This window comes from Aspergillus ambiguus (assembly GCF_047715705.1).
Source record: "Aspergillus ambiguus strain CBS 117.58 unplaced genomic scaffold BDV59scaffold_17, whole genome shotgun sequence".
In the NCBI taxonomy this organism is placed as follows: Eukaryota; Fungi; Ascomycota; class Eurotiomycetes; order Eurotiales; family Aspergillaceae; genus Aspergillus; species Aspergillus ambiguus.
In genome coordinates, this window is record NW_027395530.1 from 258,235 (window position 1) to 279,249 (window position 21,015).

Below are 21,015 nucleotides of genomic sequence, written 5' to 3' on the forward strand. Positions count from 1 at the left end.
TACAGCCTACGACATCTTTAAGGACGTTCTCATCAGTGGAATGACTTCCAAAGAGCGCCCTGCTCCTTTCATCGCATGATACGGACTGGGATGGAGGAACAAATCGAGTGTCAAGAGTATAGACGCCCGGGCGGCGAAGATGAGAATTCAAATCCCAGGAACTGGTCTATCTTCCGAAAAACTCTCTCCACCATTATAATTTGCTGTATTGGATTCAATACAACCCTAGGCGCATCCATATATACGCCCGGGCACGAGCAAGTCCAAAGAGAGCTCGGAGTGTCCACGACAGTGTCATTGCTTCCACTGTCGGCATATTCCCTGGGACTAGCCTTTGGGCCGATGATTTCGTCACCCTTGTCCGAGACATTTGGGAGAAAGTTCGTATACCTCTTGACCTTGCCCCTGTTTGACTTGTTCATGCTTGGTACTGGGTTGTCGCGCAATATTGCTTCGCTCATTATCTGTCGTTTCTTTGCAGGTACTTTTGCTGCGCCCGGTGTTTCCGTTGCTACCGCGACAATTGCTGATTATACGGATCCCTCCAAACGGCTCATCCCATTATCAATATACTACTCAATACCGTTCATCGGAAGTGCAATCGGCCCTTTAATAGGCAGCTTCGTTACTGAAGCGAAGGGATGGCGATGGACCGCCTGGGTGGTGCTCATCATCGCAGCGGTTTTTCACCCCCCGGCTTTATACTTGAAGGAGTCATATCGACAGAGAGTGATGTATGATAAAGACAATACCCAAGGAATTCCCAGGTCGAAGGTTATACTACAAACAGTGAAGGAATTCATCACATCGACTGTCATCAGACCACTGCATATGCTGACCACGGAGCCCTTGGTTGGATTCATCTGCCTCTATACCGGCTTCCAATTTGCGCTGCTATATACATTTGTCGTTGCGAGTCCCTGGGTATTTGGGACTGTCTATGGTTTCTCTATAAGTGCTCAAGGATTGTCTTTTCTGGGTCTTGTCACTGGATGCGTGGCGGCTCCTTTCATCCTAGTCGCGGTGGACTACTATGTCCGTCAGCATCGCCATCGATATAATGACAATTCTGGAACATCCGCTGTGTATCTTTTGCCTGAGATTAGGCTTTACACCGCGCTATATGGCAGCCTGGTTCTACCTGTCGGGCTCTTCTGGTTTGGATGGAGTGCTCGCGAATCCGTCCACTGGATGGTTCCAATCATCGGGCAGGGGTTGACGATCCTGGGAAGTCTTCTAATCTACGTTCCTTGTAACTTTTACATGCTGGATGTATACGGCGCGAGATTCGGTGCCTCTGCCGCTGGGGCATCATCACTCTCTAGATACACGCTTTCTGCAGCCTTTCCACTGTTCGTGACACAGATGTACGAGGTCCTCGGTGTCAGTTGGGCGACCAGCCTCTTGGGGTTTATCTCAGTGCTGATGTTACCGATCCCTTGGGTATTCTATTACACAGGCCCTCGCCTGAGAGCCCGCAGTCAGTATGAACATGGAACTTGACAGCCGAGTCGATGGAAGCTTCTCTTGCGTATTGCTGCAGGTGTGTGCTACATTATGTGCATATGCATATACCATTTCACATTTAATTTTTCAACCGATTGAGGCTTTTCCCATGCCTACGTACCTTCCCACACCGGTAAAGGCCCTGGTCATATTTGGCATTACAATTAGAGGATAAGACATCGAAGGCTTCTCAATCCAGACATGTTTAAGAGCAACAGGAATAAATTGAAAAGACATGATTATTCCCCCACTTCCCGATCAGCAACCCATTTCCCGTACTTTTCCATAACGCGCCATTTCCAAGTCTTATGGCGGATATCCCGGCCCCAAAAGTAGAATACAATAGCGATGAGGACCATTACACCCGATATACAGGCCATTTCTCCAAAGGCCTTGCTGTAACCCTCCAGATCAATCCAGGGATTCGTGTAAAAAGAGAGGAGGAATCCAAACGCCGCTGCAATGTGTTAGTATTAGGCCTAAGATCACGGACTTATATGGCGGGAGACGAAAAAAAAAAAAAAGGATAAACGAGGTACCTTTAAAAGCCAATATAGACACCGTTACTTCACCCACAGCAGGCCTATAACTATCGATAACGTACACCATAGCGACGTTGGTTGCTTGGACGATGGAAAAGTTGAGCAAGCCTAGTGCTACTGTCGGGGCCATCCAGTGAACGTGATTATTCACACCAACACCGTAAAGTATCAGCGCGAGGGGTGCACAAACTCCTCCAATGGCAACAGATGGAAGACGCATTTCGGGTTGTCGAATACCATTGTTGCGTCGAGTGAACCAGTCGGCCACCCAATCTGAAACCTGGCCACCAAATCCAATGCCGACGAGGGAACCTATGAAACCTGCAACGAAACATAGCCCCGATTGCCATGGAGCAAAGTTGTATGTAGTGGAGAATGCAGTCGCAAAGTTGGATGTGATAGCCACTAAAAACCCGATAGTGACAGCAAAAACCAGCGATGTCCATAATACGGGTGGAAGGATGATTAGTACGATAGGCCGAAGGAAAATGCGAAGCAACGACTCAGAAGTATGGACCCCACTAAATATACGTAGAGTGCCGATATATGACGGCTTTTGCTTGGCATCTGATGCTTGTGGATTTGCTGTTTCGTGGTGTTCCGATACAGGCGATTTTGTACCAGTTATGATACCTGCTGGGGCACCAGAGACTCTTTCCCTTTCCAAAGCCCTGTTTCTATCGAAAGTAGTCTCAGGGAATGTGAAAATGACGAGGATAGTAACACCGCCAATCAGTGCAGTGGCCACATAGTAGATATAACGCCAGTGAAGCGAGATTGTGATGAGCCCGTCGATGATGATACCAGCTGCTACCCCGATTGACAAGGCCGCTGTATAGAGTGCCATGGCAGCACCGCGTTCGTGTAGAAAAAAAATATCTGTGACGGTCATCGGTCCCAGACATTCTCCAGCTCCTGCAGCAAGTCCCATGATAATTCGCCCAGCCAATTCTACAGAGTAGGTTTTTGCAAATCCACACCATAAGCCTGTGGCCACGTACAGGACAAATGAGATTATATATACGGGCCTTCGGCCAAACTTTATAATCAATGGCATCCAGAAAAGCATTCCGACACCCTGCATAAGAGCAGTAGTGCTATAGAAAAAGGAAACTCGCGCTATGTGGTCACCGAAATTTGGGCCCTTTGGACCAAGGAAATCGACAGTTGTCTGCTCGATAGCAACAGTCGGCCCGGCTGCGAGAAAGTTGCACAATAATACTGCTAGACAGACAAGGACGGCTATATAATATCGAAAAGCCGCCGACCTAGGCATTGAACAGTCAGCATACTCTCTCTTTAGTTAACTGTAGAGTGGAGAATGAACGTCAAGCTTAGTGGGGCCACTTGGGACAACGTGCCAGTTCAGTGGGTCCATCGGGTCTTTTGATGGAGTCGGAATCAAAATCATCTCGTTCGTTTCGTGATGTCGCAGACGTAGGTCCCCAAGAGTGTGCCCTCGAGGGGCAAGTGAAAGGGGCTCTTCATCTTTGGGAGCCATGATCTGTTGGGACTGAAGAGTGCAAGTCCTAGATAGTCGGACTACAACGAGCTGTCTCGAATGAGGGACTGCGTATGCTTTTAAGCAAACTAAGTGTCGATGTGTTGGACATACGCTAATGTAGGTAGCTGAGTCTGACGACTGTAGATCCGGGGTAGGAAATACATGTCGGATTGTGGCCCACCGGTAATGGGCGATATGGATCCCCCCTCATACCCGAACGAATTACGAATGCAGAGCTGTTCTAAATGGCCTAGTTCAGAGCATGAATTAGTTTACGTAGTAGGCCTGTGGGAACTAAAACTCAAATGATGTAGATAAAATTGTGTAGGAGGAGTTGCTTATTTTACAGTTTCCACTCATGCGCATTGTCTAGGCCCCGAGTCCCCGAAGCATCTCCCTTGTCCAGATAGCCACATATTCTCCCAGTAGGATCCCATTTACGGCGAATCTCCATTAGACGCCGACCATTCTCTTCTTTCCAGTAACGAGTTTTTCTCGCTTGGAAATCTGAATCTCCGAGATAAGCGCCAACTGAATGCCTTTCAACCTTTTGCATAATACTGCGTACCCATCCCTGGCATCGGATATCATCCTTTTCATCATCCCATACAGTATACAGTGCAAAATAATGATCTGACTGCATACTTAATGACATTTCAGGTAGCTTCCTTCGACTGCATGGGTTCATGCCAAACCACAAAGCGAACGACTTTTTATGTGGAAGTGTGGTAAATGCTTCCTCGAGAACAGCAGGCACATCAGCGTCATTTTCTATGTAGGCATTGTCTGCACAGTAACGATGACCGTCCGGGTTTGCCTTGGCTTGGTTAGCGTATTGTGATTCAAGGCTATCCTTCTCACAGAACCACTCTGCAATAACCCCAGGAGGCCGTGTCGCTTGCGCTGGGGCAAGTGCCTTTTTGGCTTCCTCGACAGAAGGCTTCATCGTGACAAACAGAATGAAAAAGCACAATTCGTCTTGTCCATCAGGGTAGTTTGCTACGGCAGCAATTTCGGTATCGTTATCAAAGTCCGGGGCTATTGATATGATCCAGCGAAAGGCTTCGTAATAATGTCGGATGGGATAGATGTACCCCGATGATCGGAAGCCACGTTCGGGATATGACACAAGATCAAGATAAAATTTGGTCACCACACCCGGGAACCCTATTCTTTATTATCAACATACATGATTATGGCGAAACTAGGGGTGCAACGTACCTGGCCCAGCACCACGGGCTGCCCAATAGAGATCACTATTCTGCTGTGAATTACAGTGCACCAGATCACCATTAGCTGTGACTACGTCTAGTGCTTGAACACGCTCGCATGCCCATCCCCAATTCTTTATGATCCGAAGTCAGTTAAATATTGGGGTAAGAGGACAAGGTAGCTCGTACACGACAATTCCAGCCCATCCCTCCCTGTAGTAGGAATCCGCCAATTCCAACATCGGGGCAATGGCCTCCAGGAAACATCAAGCCGTACTCCTTAGTCAACAAATTGTTGATTTCTTTTCCGGTAAGGCTCGGAGTCGCTTGTGCTATTCTCTTCCTTGAATCCACCTTTAGGTGCTTATAGTCACCCAGGTCGATTAGGATCGAATTGTCTCGGACGCTCCATGCTGCCCACGAATGGCCACCAGAACGAACCGCAACCCGGCAATTTTTCTCAATTGCTAACTTCACTGCAGCCACGACATCACACTGAGTTTTCACTTTTACCACAGCTAAAGGATACCGCTCGGGGCGACGGTGATTGAAGATACGGCCTACGCGGGCCTCTTCATAGGTTTGAGTGTCAGCTGTCTTGCGCCAGATAATCTGCATTCTGATTGTACTATTTGAATAAAGCTGTTATGTTTGTAAATAAGGACTTCTTACTGAATCCAATTTATCTCCCCAACCAAAACATCCACGTACCGCTTCACCCCGCAGGAATACTGTCTCCTCCCCGGAAAGTGGAGAGTCTTTCCCCGCGTTTACACTAGTTGCGTAAAAATATCTCCACTCACTTGCTCTACCCCAGACGTACGCATCAGTGAAAGAAGCTTCGGGCCCGCATCGGGACCACCCTGCCCCAGAGACCTCACTACCACATGGCTCGAAGGAAGAACGGTTCACTAATGCCATATCAAATACCTCCGGTCGTGTCAGCTTGGTAGGCAAGCATCTGACACCAAGCACCCTTAGTGTAATGGATGGGAAGAGTCTCACAAATAAGGTCGCTATCGTCAGTGGCTCTTCGTCGGGTATTGGAGCTGCAATCATAAGGGAGCTGTCATCGCGTGGCGCATATACAGTTGTCAACTATCCACTCGCGAATTTCCAAGAAGAAGCTGAAAACTTGGTGGCTTCCCTTCCATCCCCTTCTATTGCCATTGAAGCGGATATGGCACAAGTTACATCACCGCAGAAGCTGGTTGACGCTGCTATTTCGGAATGGAATCGAATCGATATTCTGGTTAACTGCGTTGCACTTGCCGTGAACAAGCCCTTCGAATCGCAGACACTACAGGACTGGGATCTCTTGGTTAATACTAATGCACGAAGTACATTTCTCTTGACCCAAGCAATCTTGCCTCATTTGACAAACGGGTGTGGAAGGATTGTGAATATTGCGAGTATTTCTAGCCGAGGTCCACCACCAAACCAGACAATCTACGCAGGCACGAAAGGCATGGTTGATTCATTCACGAAATGTTGGTATGTGTGGCTGAACCCTTGAGTAAGCCTCGAAGATAAGCTAAAACGCGATTTAGGGCCAAGGAGCTCCCTCCAAAATACGGGTGCACGGTTAACGCTGTCAGCCCTGGTCCGACAAAAACAGAAGGCTTCGCGGCAGCAGGGGAAGAGCAAATGAAGATTCTGCAGCCAATTATAGACCAGACACCTTCTGGACCAAGAATGGCGGAGCCGGACGAAATTGCTTTTGCAGTTGCATTCCTATGCGAGGAACGAGCAAGATGGATCAACGGAGCTCACATTATTGCATCTGGGGGACTTTTTGTTGACTAAACATACCCCAATTAACTTGATCGGATATAAAGTCAAAAAATATTTGTCAAAAGATTTCCGTCTTAACAACTCCGAAACTCTATATATGTTTTCATGGAATATTTTGGCAATCAATACATCCGCATCGCTTCCTCGAACAAAGATACTACAGTTTATACTTGTTACATTCAGAATAGACATGAGACTAAAGCATTTACGCAATCTGCAAACACCAATTTTATTAAATGATTGACAAAAAGTCTCCAAAGCAAAGCAAACTTTCGGAATAGACACAATCCGGTACGACTGTCGAGACGACAAATTGGGCGCCTGGTTGCCAATCAGAAAAGTTTAAAGGCTCCGATAGAAACTGATATAGCCGTGGTGAATTAAGGGGAGCCAAGCACGCCTCTAGATGCGAATTTCTCAATGGCCAACCCACTACTCAGATGATGCTTCTCTTCTGTAGTCTTTGTAATCATGGTAGGGTGCATATTCTCCGTAATCTTCGGGAGATGCTTCTCTCTTCTTTCTGTAGGTTTCATAGTCATCGTAAGGGGAGTAGCCATAAGGGTTGTAGGACTCGTACGGCTCATAACTCCCGTATTCCTCAGGTGAGGCATCTCTCTTCCTTTTGTAGGTTTCATAGTCATCGTAAGGGGAGTAGCCATAAGGATTGTAGGACTCGTACGGCTCATAACTCCCATATTCTTCAGGTGAGGCATCCCTTTTCTTGTAGCTCTTGTAATCATTGTATGGATCATATTTGGGATAGCTAGCGACCCCAAAATCCGCCTCAGGACCTCTCTTTTCCAAGGGGAGGGCTGTAGTAGAGAGGACGAGGGCAGCAATGATGCCTCCACCAGAAAGGAAGTGCATGATTGGAGTTGGAGTGTGGGTTGACAAATGAAAGCTTTCCGGTATTTCGATTGTGTTTGTCTGTGAACGCAACCTACGACTGAGGGTAGTAGAGGCCTATAAATACACTGAATTATATAATGTCACGACTTGGAACGTGTCCTTGAATAGCTCTTTGCATCATCATGAACAGTATACTTCTACGGGATCTGATTTCCACAAGATGTGGGTTCGAATTCAAGGGTAACTGACCATTCAAGATGTTAGAAACGATTGGAACTTCATGATATAAATAAATACGAAAGTTTTAACATTGGTGAGAACCTCTGATTGGGAAAATGACTTATAATATTCTACCAGGGTTAACTTGTTGCCACTGATCACTCACTCCCTTGACGGGTTCATCCAATTTATACACCATGTTCCCGATGCGGAAGAGAATGCTCTCGTATTCGGGAGTCAGGCGGAGATAGTATCCACACAATGTGGACCTGCATGAAAAACATGACAATGGTTTTATGGCTGCATGATAGTCTAGACGATCTGCATCAAACTTAATCTGGATCGTGGCAAAATGTATAATTCCATTAGAGTTGATGTGTGGGGAAGTCGGGTCTGGCCGACAAAGCGGAAACGCAGAAAGTCATGACGTAGACATGGTCAAAAACAATAGAAGTCTCATCGACAATGACAACTAACTTGTCCATATCTTTCTGTTTTATAACGTGTAATCACCGTCACAACGGGCTTCCCAATCAAAGGCCAATTCACTGTTTTCTGTCTGCCTGACACGTACCCCATACAATATGGCATCCACGACATCAAACAGCGACCAGAGTGCACGACTCCTCTCTGAAGAGGAGTCGGGAATTTGGGAAACGAACGAGAAAATGCAGCGACGAAAATCGCCGGTCTGGTGGAAGATTATATGCTATCCCATCATGGTGTCCACCATATTTCTCGTCGGTATTGCGGCTGGCTACCACTGGCAGAATGTCGACGTAGATAAACGTTGCATTCACCATGTTTCGCAGACTGGTAGGTCAGATGTACCCGTAGACCACTGGGAGATAGCTCACCCTATGTAGGGCCTTTGATGCACGATATGGACGTCACATATCACGTTGAGCAGTTTGATGGTCAGTTCCTGAACGAGAATATTTACCGTCAAAATGCCAGCCAGGAGGTAGACGCTGCTTGGGAGGCGTTGGGGGTTGATTGTAAGCCATAGACTCCCTTCTAGTGCTGATTAACACTAAATCATATCAGACCGGCCTTTACGGGTTCCTCCCGAAGCGGCAGAAGAAGCTGGAATTTCTCGCGATCAAGTTAAAATTAATGATAAATACGGAGGGGGATACATTGCGAATCTCGAAGGACTGCATCATCTACATTGTCTGGTAAGATATTTAGCATACTTAAACCCTTGTGTCCATTCCGTTAACCACTTCCCTATCAGAATCTCCTACGCAAATCATTATACTACAACTATGACTACTATCATTCCCAGCGCAAAGGAGCTTTTGTCAACGATGACTACATAGTCCAGAAGCACGTTTGTAAGTGCCTCCCTGAAAATACTCCTTAAGGTCGCTCACTGATGGCACTCCATTAGCACATTGCCTCGATATTCTTCGTCAGCAGCTGATGTGCACTGTTGATGTTGGTGTCCTTGGCCAAATCTGGGTTTGGCCGGATGATCCAAAGCCTTTTGTTGATTTCAATACTCGGCATAAATGCAGGAACTTCGATGCGATTCGCCAGTGGGCTCATGATCATCAACTTCCCGAGAACCCACCACCAGACTTTATCCAAGAACAGCCCGAGGAAGGAGATACGATCTACCCTGGTATTCCGTGACTTTGAATATGTGCTTCGTGCCTCTGCATTCCACCTTGCCACAAAATTCATAATTTCTCGTGCCCATCAAATATTCCATTCTACAACTCCCAACAATACCAATATACAACTGTACTTCCATGGCTGATAAATAAACCTCACGTTTACTGCGACGTATCTCTCGTACAGTACTAAATTCTCAGCCTCCACGAACAGGAAATGGCTGGGCCATTTCGCATCTTGCAACAAATACGGAACGCTTAGATTGGATTCCTGTCTTCTAATATTCTCCTGATAGCTTTGATAACTTCGACATTGGCGTGACATAATGTTGAAAGCTATTTCGGAACTTTGTTCTTTGCTCGAATGCGTAGGCCATCTCAAGTAGATTATGTTCGCTCCATTTCAACCCCATGAAAGCTAGACCCATGGGAATGCCCGGGGCCACTGACGTTAGGTTCCACGGGTGGGACAATTTCACGGGGGTTCCTGCAGGATATGCACCCATTGGTACAGTGATGATAGGACCCCCAACCAGCGCCGACACGGGGTATCCCAACTCGGTTGGAAGGATAACTGCATCGAGGCGGCCTTTCTCGATAGCACCGAAAACTCCTCCTTGACCCCCAAAGAATAAATTCTTCTGGTATAGGGACCAGAATTCTGGGGATGTATTATTAATTCCCACTTCGATTGCATGGTCCCACGTTGCGGTATTCCGAATTGGCCACTTCTCGGGCGTAGTGTATTCCGTGAAAGAACGAACTTGTGCAAGGTCGTAAACCTGTTGCGGGTTGGTCTTCAAGTGCGAGAGGTAGGCTGCGAGACTACTAATAAAGTCTGCTTCTAGGACAGTATCGCTTGTCTCGCGAATGTACTGTTCGTATGCTGTGAAATTAGAATTGTCGACGATGATGGCACCAGCATCTGCCAGCACCTTGATTGCGGCCTCAAAGGCGGAGTAATATGGTGCTTTGGCGGAGTCATAGTTTAGAGCAAGCACATTGCGTGGGACACCTATTCGTTTGCCCTTTAGCCCATCCATCCTGCAATGCCGGACGTAGTCAGGGAGATTATGCTGGAAAGGCGAGGCCATTGTATAGTTGTCGAGGTGATCCTCGCCAGCGATGGCTTGGAGGACTAGAGCAGCATCCCTTACTGTGCGCGTCATGGGGCCAACAGTATCTTGGTGTTCGCTAATGGGGATGACGAGGTAACGTGAGGTTAATCCGACTGTGGGTTTGATACCGACAATGCCGCTCTTTTCGCTAGGACTAGTAATACTCCCAGAGGTCTAGATATAGCATGAGATACACTGGTGGTCGAATATCGGATTGCAATACCTACTTCAGTACCCAAACAGGCATAAGCCAGACCAAGATCAGCTGCAACACCACTGCCACTCGATGAACCACTAGGATCCTGATTCGGGACATGGGATGCAACGACTTGTCCACCCCAGGCGCTCCAGCCATTGGACGAGTTGGAGGAACGGAAATTGGCCCACTGAGATAGGTTCGTCTTCCCTAAGATAATCATTCCTGCCTTCCGCAGCTTGGCTGCAATGGTTGAGTCTGACACGGGTTTGGCATCCATCAAGGCGTACGATCCAGCTATGTCTATTAGTTATGATTCATACAGTGGAATAACACCATACCGTTCGTTTGCAGCCTGTCACCAGTACCAATATTCCCTTTTATGAGAATCGGGAGACCGTGAAGAGGTCTGCACAATAGATGAGTAAGGTAGTCGTCCGGTTGGTGTACTTAAGGCGAAAGTTGTTTTTACCCCCGAGTAATGCCATTTCTCCGTTCCTCATCCAGGTCTTTCGCAATCTGCCAGGCGTCTGGATTTATCTCTACAACGGCCCGAACCGTGGAATTTATTTCAGCCGTTCGTTTGATATATGCCTCATGTTTGTCAGTTGAAGTCTACCGCTAGAGCGAGAGCATGGCATGTACCTCAACGAGATCAACACTTGTGAAGCAACCACTTTCGAGGCCATTCTGAAGCTCACTCCCTGTTGCGGTCAGTAGGTCTGGATAGGTACATCTTGCACCTAAAATCTGTCAGCTTTCTGAGCTTTCCATCCTTGCAGAAGGCCCGCACATACCGGCACGCAGTGAGATGACCATGTAAATGATGAAGGTCACAACCCTATATAATTGGATGGCCATAATAAAAAGTCACTCTGAGCTTCCCTAAAAAATTAGACACGAGTTCTGTACCAAGGTACCGTATTCCCTGGCTATTGATATCACTGTTGCAAGTGCTGGATTTATATCTGATACCTTCGGCACTTACTCCGATGTATCACCGTCTGAAGATGCGGGGTTTTATGATAAGAAAGTTATCAAGCATTTACTTGGATATCTCTCTGAGGAACTAATGACCGAAAAGGAAATAGAAACGAAAATGAAAAAAAATTTTTGGCCAATATCTTGTGACCCCATATTCCTCTTGAGCTGGGTGTATTATGTTTATGCACATACTGATACATATGCAGAAACGCTGCAGATACCACACGATTTCTATTGATCTACACAGTCGTCGAGTGAACAGATGTTGATCCTCTTCTTGCCCTCCCGTCACTCTTGTAGCTCCACCTTAGGGCGTATCTCCGCTCAATAGGCAAACCACTTTAATCCCTTCAATCCCTGCTTTTTGCTTCAGGTGTCCTCGGTGTCCACAGAACTTACTCATTTTGAGGGATCTTATAAACACCAAAGCTAGGGAACTAATACTAGACAGGATGTATCAATTCTACATCCAACATTTCATAATCCTTGTGGCCGGGATCATACACGATTCTATCCCCTCCGCTCTTGGATACTTCCCATATAAATTTACCTGTCCGTGCCTATGGTCTGCTCTATACCACTAGGGAAGCAAGTCACGTACCAGACTTCAAGTTGTAGGTAAAAATCTAGAATCATACCTTCAATCCGGTGCAGATGTTTTGCAGCACGTCTCTATTTACGTCAACTGAAGATCTAAATTATTATTCCTGTCGTATTTACACTCTAAATTCGACTGTTGCTTCAGGTACAGAGTTCATTGACGGAGAAACTCTATAATTCATAATATTTGCGCCAAGCGTGGTCCTGGGAGAACCCAAGAAGCTCCCTCATCTTTCGGTTCGTGATTGGAGCTTCCTGCGGCTCCATATCACGGGTTATGGGTGTGTCGGGGCACATCTTAGCGAGAAACTCGGTTGTGGAGGATGTAAAATTCGTGATCTCATCATTGACGGCATTGAAAATCTGAAAGCCCAGACCGTCCTTCTGCACGGCCAGCTCGCACATTTTACCGAGATCTCGGGCGTCGGTGTAGGACCAGCCATGTACCTTCCATTCCTCGGGGGCATTGACATAGCCCCGGAATATGGGACCATTATACTCATCGGGGTCAATCACTCTCCCAATTCGCATGGCATATATGTCAATTCCAAATCGACGAGCAAAACCGCGCGCAATTCGCTCTCCGCATACTTTAGAAATGGCGTACGTATCCATCGGGTTTGCATCCACTTCTTCGTCCATGGGAAAAGAAGGATAGTCAACGTCGCCCTCGGCATAAGTCACCCCATAGACGGTCACCGAGCTCGCTAGAACTATTTTCTTTATGTTCAAACGAGAGGCCGCTTCAATGACATTGTATATAGCCATGGTATTGCCACGGAACGTTTCGTTGTCGGGAACAATCATGTTCCGGGAATATCCGGCCATGTGTATCACTGCGTCTGGAATCGCACGCAACGGGTCGCGAAAAGGCTCAGAGAGCCGGAAATGGGAGCCAAGTGCACTGTACACCTGACCAGCATCTGTCAGGTCAATGCGCAGCGTATCAACCCGGTCTGCTAGTTCTGATGGTAGAGGCACCAGGTCGAGATTCAAAACATGATGGCCTTGGTCAAGCAGGTATTGAATGATGTGCCGCCCGGCCTTTCCGGATCCGCCGGTAACCACAATGCGTTTTCCCATTATTCTCGTAGGGTCGGGCTGTTCCGCGAAGAAATCAACAGTGCGCGCAATGCAATGGAGCAAGTGTGAAGGCGTGGTCTCTCTCACTATTCAAATATGAGCTGCTGATCGATAGTGGAGATGGTTGAGCCGGACGACCGGCCGGAATATAACTTTCCGAACCATCAATCATGGAACGAAACGTTCCGAGTGGGGCGTAGCTGGGTAATAGCAAATTGAAGTTGTCCTATTAACATGCGAGAGTCTGTTTGTTGTTGAAGTAAGAAGTCCCTCATGATAGACCTCGGCTTATGCCACAATTATACTACGAAATACATAGCAATATCTTCTGCTTTATAAACACATTATATTAAAAAGGAGCTTTTTATTCTGCGAATACTAATGGTCCTTGAGCGGATAACTGAGCCATTAGTGATTATGCCTAGGTGGGTGGTTACGTTGCGCCAGACGTTGATATTTCACAGCTTTTCGCAAAACCAAGCCATTCTCAAGTTGATCTGTTTCCTGTCGAAAGATCTCTTGCCAGGGGGTGCCACTGGGGTTTACGATGTAGCCATTCGTGCTCACTTGCTGTCGGCGTTGCTCAATCTCGCCATCGCTGATGAGGATGTCCACTCGCCGCCGACGTAGATCTATACGGAGCTTGTCTCCATCCCGCAAAATAGCGAGGTTGCCTCCAACTGCAGCTTCGGGGCTCGCATTCAGGATAGATGGCGAGGCAGAGGTCCCTGATTGTCGGCCATCGCCAATACAGAAGAGCCCCTCGACACCTTGCTTGATCAATCGGCCGGGTGGGTGCATATTGACGACTTCTGCTGCGCCCGGATATCCAATCGGGCCGACACCTCGCATTACCATGATCGTTTTGTCGTCAATGTTTGAGCCTTCCAACCGGCGATGGTAGTCTTCTGGGCCATCGAACACCACGACTGACCCTTCAAACGCCTCTGGGTCTTTAGGGTCGGACAGGTACCGTTCTCGAAAAACGGGAGATATAGCACAAGTCTTCATAATTGCGGATTCGAACAGATTACCTTTCAGATGTATAAACCCGGCGTTTCTCATCAGGGGATCCTTGTACTCTCGGATAACCCGACGGTCCCAGGTGTGCTTGTTACGGACATTCTCCCCGATCGCTCGACCGTTACATGTCAGGGCAGTCCCATGGATCTTTCCTGCATCCAAGAGCTCAGCCATAATAGCGGGAAGTCCTCCGGCGCGATAATATTCCTCGCCAAGATACTGCCCAGAGGGCTGCATATTCAACAGCAAAGGAATGCTCGATCCGATCTGATCCCAATCATCCATGGAAAGGCTGACGCCTACATGCTGAGCAATAGCGTTGAGGTGGATGGGGGCGTTTGTGCTTCCCCCGATAGCGGCATTCACCACAATTGCATTTTCAAAGGCTTCGCGGGTCATCAGATCGCTAGGTTTGCGGTCCATGTCTACCATCTCGACGATTTGCTTGCCCGTCTCGTATGCGCACTGGGCTCTGTGGCGATATGCAGCTGGAATGGCCGCCGACCCAGGAAGGGCCATTCCCAGGGCTTCTGCGAGGGCATTCATTGTGGATGCGGTTCCCATGGTGTTGCAGTGACCAACAGACGGAGTCCTGTCTCTTCGATTAGTCCTGGTTCACACGATTAGACGGGGACAGCTATCTTACCCCCGCGAGACGTAATCCATAAACTCATTCTCGTCAATGTCGCCCGCTGCATACATTTCACGACCCTTCCATAGCACAGACCCCGCTCCTGTCAGGGCTCCGTTCGAGTAGCCATTAAGCATAGGACCAACATTGAGACAGATCGCAGGGATATTCTGTGAAATAGTGAGCACATGGCTATTCGATGGTACCAAGAAAGCTACTAACCACAGTGGCCGCAGCCATCAAACAGGCCGGGGTGGTCTTATCACATCCTGTCAGTAATACCACGCCGTCAAGGAAGTAACCGGTCAGAATTTCCACCAAGCTCAAGTACGCGAGATTGCGGTCCAGTGTAGCAGTCGGTCTCCTAGATGTCTCTTGAATTGGGTGTGTCGGAAATTCGATAGCGATCCCGCCTGCGGTGCGAATACCTTCGCGGACACGCTTGGCTAGCTCAATGTGGTGTCTATTACAAGGTGCAAGATCAGATCCGGATTGCGCTATTCCGATGATTGGCTTTCCCGACATGAGCTCTTCTCTGGTTATCCCGAAGTTGAAGTAGCGCTCCATATATATGGCGGTCATGCCTGGGTCCCCGCGACAATCAAACCATGCTGATGAACGAAATGGTCTATCTGGCCGCTGACTAGCAGAGTCTCTCTTTTCTTCTGAACTAACTCCGAGTCGTGCTTCTAGCTCGTGATTGCGCTTTCGCAAGTGATTCAGCTCATTTATACAATCTTCGATGTTGATAGGCTGCGTTGGAGCAGCATTGCTGCAGGAGCAGCCCTCACATGATTTTCCAGAGGAACACGACATGATATGAGAGCGATCGTACTCGATGTCGTCTATTCCGCGGCACGCGGTACAAAATATGATTGAGTTGTGGTATATCTGGGGAGAGGTGGGGAAGCCTGTATTTTATATATTCCTGCGGAGTCCTGTTCGAGTCCGACCCATCCAGAACAGATTGTATATTTCTAGTCCGGAATGTAATCGGCCGATGACATCAGATGTTATTGCGGAGTCTTAGCGAGTAAGCCTGCTGCAGTTAAAATGCCGATTGATCTTCTACCGGAAAGTCATATTCCGAGCGTAAGTGATAATCTTCCGAATGACTAATTCGCCCTACTGGGGTGATTATAGATAAAGGCGCAGCAATTAGTCTCACGACAACACCTCAGTTGTTCGGCTCAACTCGGCAACAATGGAGGGGAAAAATAGAGTGAAACAAGTCCTAAGCGCAGGAGAGCGCCCGGCTTTCGGTGTCTGGCAGATGCTACCTGGAAGCAACCTAGCTCGGACACTGGCGCGGTCTGGATACGACTGGGTGTTGGTAGACTGCGAGCATGGGAATATCGATGGTAAGAGTTAAAAACAATCGCTGCTATGAAAGATTATTTCTGATCTTTTCTTTCAGATGCTGCGATGCACGAGTCGGTCCCTGCAATTGCGTCGTACGGTGTTAGTCCCATTGTGCGCATACCGGACCTCCATTCTTGGATGATAAAGCGTATGTTTATTGTTTCATTCTCCTAGTCTGGCAGCGTAACTCAAGTGATGCATGCAGGAGCCCTTGATGCGGGTGCGCACGGCTTACTTGCACCACTCATCCGAACAGTAGAAGACGCAAAGTCATTCGTTGAGGCTGCCCGGTTTCCGCCACAAGGGAAGCGCGGCTTCGGGTCTCCCTTCGCGATGGATCGGTTTGGTTTCGATTTGACAGCAAATCAATATCTTGAACAGGCCAACGCCAACATTTTGTTGGCGGTGCAGATCGAGACGAAAGAGGCCTTGGAGAACGTTGATACTATAGCTGCACTTGATGGGGTCGATTTGTTATTTGTAGGTCCCTTCGACCTGGGTAATGGTATAGGATTTCCAGTTCAGGGGGATGCTTTTGCTCCTGAGCTCGAGCAAGCAATTCGGCGGGTCATGTTGGCAGCCCATGAAAGAAACAAAAAGACGGGGATCTTTTGCAGCAACGGTAAACAGGCCAAACATTATGTCGAACTTGGATTTGATCTAGTCAACGTTCTCACTGATGTTGGTGCACTTTCTGCATCTTTGTCTGCGGAGTTGCAAGTTGTCGCGCCCGAGGCACCCTCCAAGAAACCAAGTGGGCCGTATGGGAATTAATGATGAGCTTTGATTATACTTGAGCGACACCTGATAGCTAATAACTCCATTGGTGGCAATCGGATCAAGGAGGAATCAATTCTATGTCAGACCACTCATAAACTTCTTCGCAACGAATTCATGCGGCAATCGAATCGATTCTCCATAGAATTGAGAACCACGTGTATGTCACGTCGTTAGCTTTTGTCAAAATGGACTAGAAATTCCATTTCTGTGGTCAAGGATCAACCGCAAAGGATAATCATGAGCCCAAGGGATGCATCAGATAATTAAAGTCTCCATCAATCTGGAATCCGTGTGCAATAGCTTCAAGGTCCAAATCGGACAACTCCCAGTTTGACGCTAGGAAAGACGTCTCATCACACTGGTTTGGATTGCCTGGAGCGTTAGAAAGGCAGTTGGGGATCTCCACGTCAGACACAGCCACAGCATTGCCTCCCATCACGACACTATCTTCTGCAAGGTTTATACCCAGCCGACAGGCCAGTTTGTCGAGATTTGCTCCAGCCTTGCCTGCTGCAGAGTAGAGACGTTCATTCGCTTTCAAGGCGTTACGGCAAAGAATTAAGAACTGGAAGGCACTCGACGCCTGGCCTTTCTGGGCAACAACCCTGGCATGGATAGTCGCACTGATATATGCAGCGTATGAAAGCAAGTAAGGTGCACTATGTATGGAGAAACCCTGGGAATAATCACGTAGGATCTGTGCGATTTGGTTTGCAGCCGCTGTACACGCATTTACCGACTCGTGCACACTCGTTGAGACTCCTCCATTTCGATGGCTATCGTTAATAGATGGCCGTTGGGAAAGGATTATCAGCACATTATACAGTGCCCTGCTTATATTAGCGAGTTAACCCCCGTGCATGTAATGAAAACGTACAGAAGGCAATAAGTTTGCGGTAAAACAACGACTGGCAGTGATGCTGAAGTGTAGTCGAGCTGAGGCGGAAGCGAATTGCGCCAACTGCTCAGGCTAGATTTGATATCCTCCAGGACATTGGAGCTATGGGTGCGACTCATAACTTGGGACTCCGAATAAACATCACAGAGTATCCGCTCAGCGATTAATGACAGCTCGCACAACTTTGTTAGTAATGTCACGTTTAATGATGGAGCACCTGTGAGATGCTGCGCCATCCCATATGTGGTGCCTTGGAACAGGTCAAGCTCATCATATTCGTCTAAAAACTTGAGTGGAGCATCGAAGTTAATCCGACGGAGCAGCGGCGGTCTTCCCTGAAAGAGACATTGGATTTTATCAATCACTGTGAAGCTAGCAGTTAGGAGCAATAGTGCTTATAGGTGAACATCACACTCACAGTAAGCCCCCCAGAGGATGCGCCTGCGAAGCTCGTACTCCTCCGCTGGCAAAGTCCCTGGTGAAGGCAGGACGTGGAGCCCAAGGTCGATGATCATATTGAACGCATTACCTGCATACAACCAGGACAAGCTTCGCTCATCACAACGGGAAAACAGAGCGTTGGACATGATAAGCAATGCTTGGAGTGTAGTTATTTCGCTTTTGTCGAAACAGTCTCGCAGAAGTTCGCTGAATCGCTGGCGGTATCTATAGCCGGCGGTGGTGATATCCTCTGGGTTGGACCGAATACCGGGACGTGTGCAATGTTTAGAGACAGCAAAAAAAATAGCGTTGAGAAGAAGTTTAGAGAAGTACGGGCCGCCACATGCCATATCGCGCATGAACACGGGCCGGTATATAATCTGAGCAGTATAGAGCTGACGACTCCAATAAATGGAAAGCAACTCCATTGCAGTGTCTGGGTCGACCCCGTCGAAATCGAATCGGCCCGCGACAACATTCAGCGGTTCCAGTTGCCCTGACACGTTTGTTAGCAAGCGGGTACCTCAGAATTCATGTGATAGACGGGACTGACTCTGCCTCGCAGTCTCAGAAAAGAGGACACATTTAGTCCATTCGTCGTTATTGAGGGTGGTAAGTCTTCGACTGGTGCTTTCACTCTCGTCCCAGGTTGCTGTGTCATCATAGATGGTACTGGTTGGGCCGTGGTATAGTGATGCATTTTTTTGGCTGTCGGGCACTTCGGGAGCCAGTGTATCCCTACTCAGCCCGACATGCGCATCTCGTGGTGAACCAAGGCTGTCGTTTGTTGCACTACCTAGACCCTGAGGTTGGACTGGACTCGTCGAGGCCAACCAGTCAGCTCGCCTAGGCTGTTGATCCTCGTCTAGGACGGAATCAGTGCTGCCTAGTTGGCTGCATTTCTGGCGGAGGAGCTCATTTTCGTGTTCCAGCTGTGCGATACGATGATTAGTGGGCCTAGAAGGCAAGGTCAGTGTCAAAAAGTACCGTACAAAGCATAGTATTAGACATAGTATTTCTCACCTCGGCTTGTGTCGAAGTGCACCTTGCTGACACTCAATGCCTTTTATCTTGCAGTTGCCACATTGTGGCTTCTGCGTGTCGCACTTCAACTAGTCGGGAGATCCGATCAGCGCGATATTCCGTAGAGCCGATTGCGATCATACTTTTTTCTGACGACATAAGAGACATGCCGCTGTCGCCCGGTCTTTCTGTCTCGGCATTTGCGCCAGAGACGGATAAGGGAGCTACCTCAATCTGGGGTTCTCCAGAGTTCGATATGTGAAGAATAGAAAGTATTACAAATGCTGTTGTCCTCTATGGAAGACCCGCTCACCGCCCGGGCTCCCCGCATTCTGGTGCATTGCTTCAACAATAAGTACTTTCAAAGCTATAACAACGATAGTTACTCGAGAGGGGGAAAATCTAACTGCTCGGTTTAAACTAACGATATGTATTCTTATCGAAGTATTAATCGCAGACTCTAAGGCAAAACGAAAGAAAACGGATAACGACCCTCGTTGAACAATCCGCGCGGGCCTATAGCGAGAGACATACGTGGTATCACTGAGCATTGTTCATTTAACAGTGCATGAGTTAGCTACTACAATGTTGGTTCATTTAAAATGGTTGGTCTGGTGGAGATAGGCGACGTAGAAATCTTGATCTTGTCCCGAATAGGTCAATAATACGAATGCGAGTATCCCATAAACCTGATTCACATCATAGAGTGTTTCTCTAGAAACTTCAGCTTAATTGATACAACAGAAGAGTACCAGAGAAATACTTACTTCGTACAGATTCGCTAAAACCTAGTCTGAAATTAGCTCAGTGCACATGTGACAGTGCATAGCCCATGTCGGCAAAAGAACATCGTTGCTGCCTTTCGAAGATTCCGGTCCTCTGTGAAGATAGCTATACGAGTACGACGTTTGAATTTAATATTTAATTAGACCCACGTACAAAACCTCGAGAACTTCTGGTATCCTATCCATCTTGTCCCTGTCCCAGCAATATCAGAAGACAAAATGAAGCCGTCTCTGGAAAATCATCCAAAGATTAGGCGACGCCTGCATATACTGATCGGGTCTCTCCTTTTATTGACATTTATTCTCATCATTGCTCGCGTCGCTAACCCGGATACTGCACCTACTCGAGCCAACACCTGGGGGATTGCTGTTGTGAGGTTCTCATGATACATATCCAAACGCCATCTGTACCAAGATCTAATGTAGAATTCTCGGTGTACATACAGTGCGTCAAAGCCGGTCTCTTTCTGGCATACCAGCTCTTGACAGAGCATGTGCACAGACTCAAAAGATGGGCCAGTCCAAAAGCGAACATCATACTCAACATAATCGACACCATTTTTTGGTTCGCATTGTTTATCGTCACAACCATGGGAACTGCCGGGTCATGCAGCGGAAGCAGTTGCCCACTGGGAGGTATTATAGCTACTTTGGCATTTATTTTATGGTAAGTGGCATCTACCATTATAACCACCTGGATATATTGCTGCTAATCTCTTTAAATAGCTCATCTGTGTGAGTGATTGGCGGCACTACAAAATGTATGGGGTTCTGCCTGGTACGGTCAAATGTATACCTAACATTAAGTCTGGCTCTGGAGATTAGAGGGTAGGGAGTCATAGAT

General features: G+C 47.7%; 11 protein-coding genes across 11 annotated transcripts; 4 read left to right on the forward strand and 7 right to left on the reverse strand.

The window, feature by feature from the left end:
• Positions 1-90: 90 nt before the first annotated feature.
• On the forward strand, positions 91-1,503 carry BDV59DRAFT_193421 (MFS transporter; the record flags this gene model as incomplete). The annotated part of the gene is made up of 1 exon (XM_073692225.1): positions 91-1,503. One exon carries the CDS (start codon positions 91-93, stop codon positions 1,501-1,503), a length of 1,413 nt encoding a protein of 470 aa, XP_073547640.1.
• Positions 1,504-1,745: 242 nt separating this feature from the next.
• On the reverse strand, positions 1,746-3,716 carry BDV59DRAFT_193422 (putative MFS transporter; the record flags this gene model as incomplete). Its single annotated transcript, XM_073692226.1, has 3 exons — positions 1,746-1,963; positions 2,046-3,316; positions 3,664-3,716. 3 exons carry the CDS (start codon positions 3,714-3,716, stop codon positions 1,746-1,748), a joined length of 1,542 nt encoding a protein of 513 aa, XP_073547641.1.
• Positions 3,717-3,895: 179 nt separating this feature from the next.
• On the reverse strand, positions 3,896-5,381 carry BDV59DRAFT_193423 (FAD-binding oxidoreductase; the record flags this gene model as incomplete). The annotated part of the gene is made up of 3 exons (XM_073692227.1): positions 3,896-4,719; positions 4,774-4,897; positions 4,953-5,381. 3 exons carry the CDS (start codon positions 5,379-5,381, stop codon positions 3,896-3,898), a joined length of 1,377 nt encoding a protein of 458 aa, XP_073547642.1.
• Positions 5,382-5,748: 367 nt separating this feature from the next.
• Positions 5,749-6,569, forward strand: BDV59DRAFT_193424 (SDR family NAD(P)-dependent oxidoreductase; the record flags this gene model as incomplete). Its single annotated transcript, XM_073692228.1, has 2 exons — positions 5,749-6,257; positions 6,314-6,569. The coding sequence occupies 2 exons, from the start codon at positions 5,749-5,751 to the stop codon at positions 6,567-6,569; spliced, it is 765 nt and encodes a 254-aa protein (XP_073547643.1).
• A 420-nt stretch (positions 6,570-6,989) lies between these two features.
• Positions 6,990-7,427, reverse strand: BDV59DRAFT_202244 (uncharacterized protein; the record flags this gene model as incomplete). The annotated part of the gene is made up of 1 exon (XM_073693993.1): positions 6,990-7,427. One exon carries the CDS (start codon positions 7,425-7,427, stop codon positions 6,990-6,992), a length of 438 nt encoding a protein of 145 aa, XP_073547644.1.
• Positions 7,428-8,347: 920 nt separating this feature from the next.
• On the forward strand, positions 8,348-9,266 carry BDV59DRAFT_202245 (oxidase ustYa family protein; the record flags this gene model as incomplete). Its single annotated transcript, XM_073693994.1, has 5 exons — positions 8,348-8,444; positions 8,495-8,626; positions 8,676-8,806; positions 8,866-8,965; positions 9,022-9,266. The coding sequence occupies 5 exons, from the start codon at positions 8,348-8,350 to the stop codon at positions 9,264-9,266; spliced, it is 705 nt and encodes a 234-aa protein (XP_073547645.1).
• Positions 9,267-9,525: 259 nt separating this feature from the next.
• On the reverse strand, positions 9,526-10,841 carry BDV59DRAFT_202246 (amidase signature enzyme; the record flags this gene model as incomplete). Its single annotated transcript, XM_073693995.1, has 2 exons — positions 9,526-10,539; positions 10,593-10,841. 2 exons carry the CDS (start codon positions 10,839-10,841, stop codon positions 9,526-9,528), a joined length of 1,263 nt encoding a protein of 420 aa, XP_073547646.1.
• A 1,352-nt stretch (positions 10,842-12,193) lies between these two features.
• Positions 12,194-13,333, reverse strand: BDV59DRAFT_178879 (NAD-dependent epimerase/dehydratase family protein). Its single transcript, XM_073689840.1, has one exon. It carries the CDS (start codon positions 13,226-13,228, stop codon positions 12,317-12,319), a length of 912 nt encoding a protein of 303 aa, XP_073547647.1. The 5' UTR covers positions 13,229-13,333; the 3' UTR covers positions 12,194-12,316.
• Positions 13,334-13,501: 168 nt separating this feature from the next.
• On the reverse strand, positions 13,502-15,892 carry BDV59DRAFT_35387 (IlvD/Edd family dehydratase). Its single transcript, XM_073696244.1, has 3 exons — positions 15,105-15,892; positions 14,898-15,052; positions 13,502-14,843 (listed from the first exon to the last, which is right to left on the reverse strand). Exons 1-3 carry the CDS (start codon positions 15,696-15,698, stop codon positions 13,637-13,639), a joined length of 1,956 nt encoding a protein of 651 aa, XP_073547648.1. The 5' UTR covers positions 15,699-15,892; the 3' UTR covers positions 13,502-13,636.
• BDV59DRAFT_35408 (HpcH/HpaI aldolase family protein) lies at positions 15,893-17,139 on the forward strand. The gene is made up of 3 exons (XM_073696245.1): positions 15,893-16,243; positions 16,300-16,392; positions 16,450-17,139. Exons 1-3 carry the CDS (start codon positions 16,087-16,089, stop codon positions 17,016-17,018), a joined length of 819 nt encoding a protein of 272 aa, XP_073547649.1. The 5' UTR covers positions 15,893-16,086; the 3' UTR covers positions 17,019-17,139.
• Positions 17,139-19,634, reverse strand: BDV59DRAFT_35384 (transcription factor domain-containing protein). Its single transcript, XM_073696243.1, has 6 exons — positions 19,530-19,634; positions 19,387-19,475; positions 18,917-19,320; positions 18,341-18,859; positions 17,902-18,286; positions 17,139-17,854 (listed from the first exon to the last, which is right to left on the reverse strand). Exons 1-6 carry the CDS (start codon positions 19,584-19,586, stop codon positions 17,260-17,262), a joined length of 2,049 nt encoding a protein of 682 aa, XP_073547650.1. The 5' UTR covers positions 19,587-19,634; the 3' UTR covers positions 17,139-17,259.
• Positions 19,635-21,015: the final 1,381 nt, after the last annotated feature.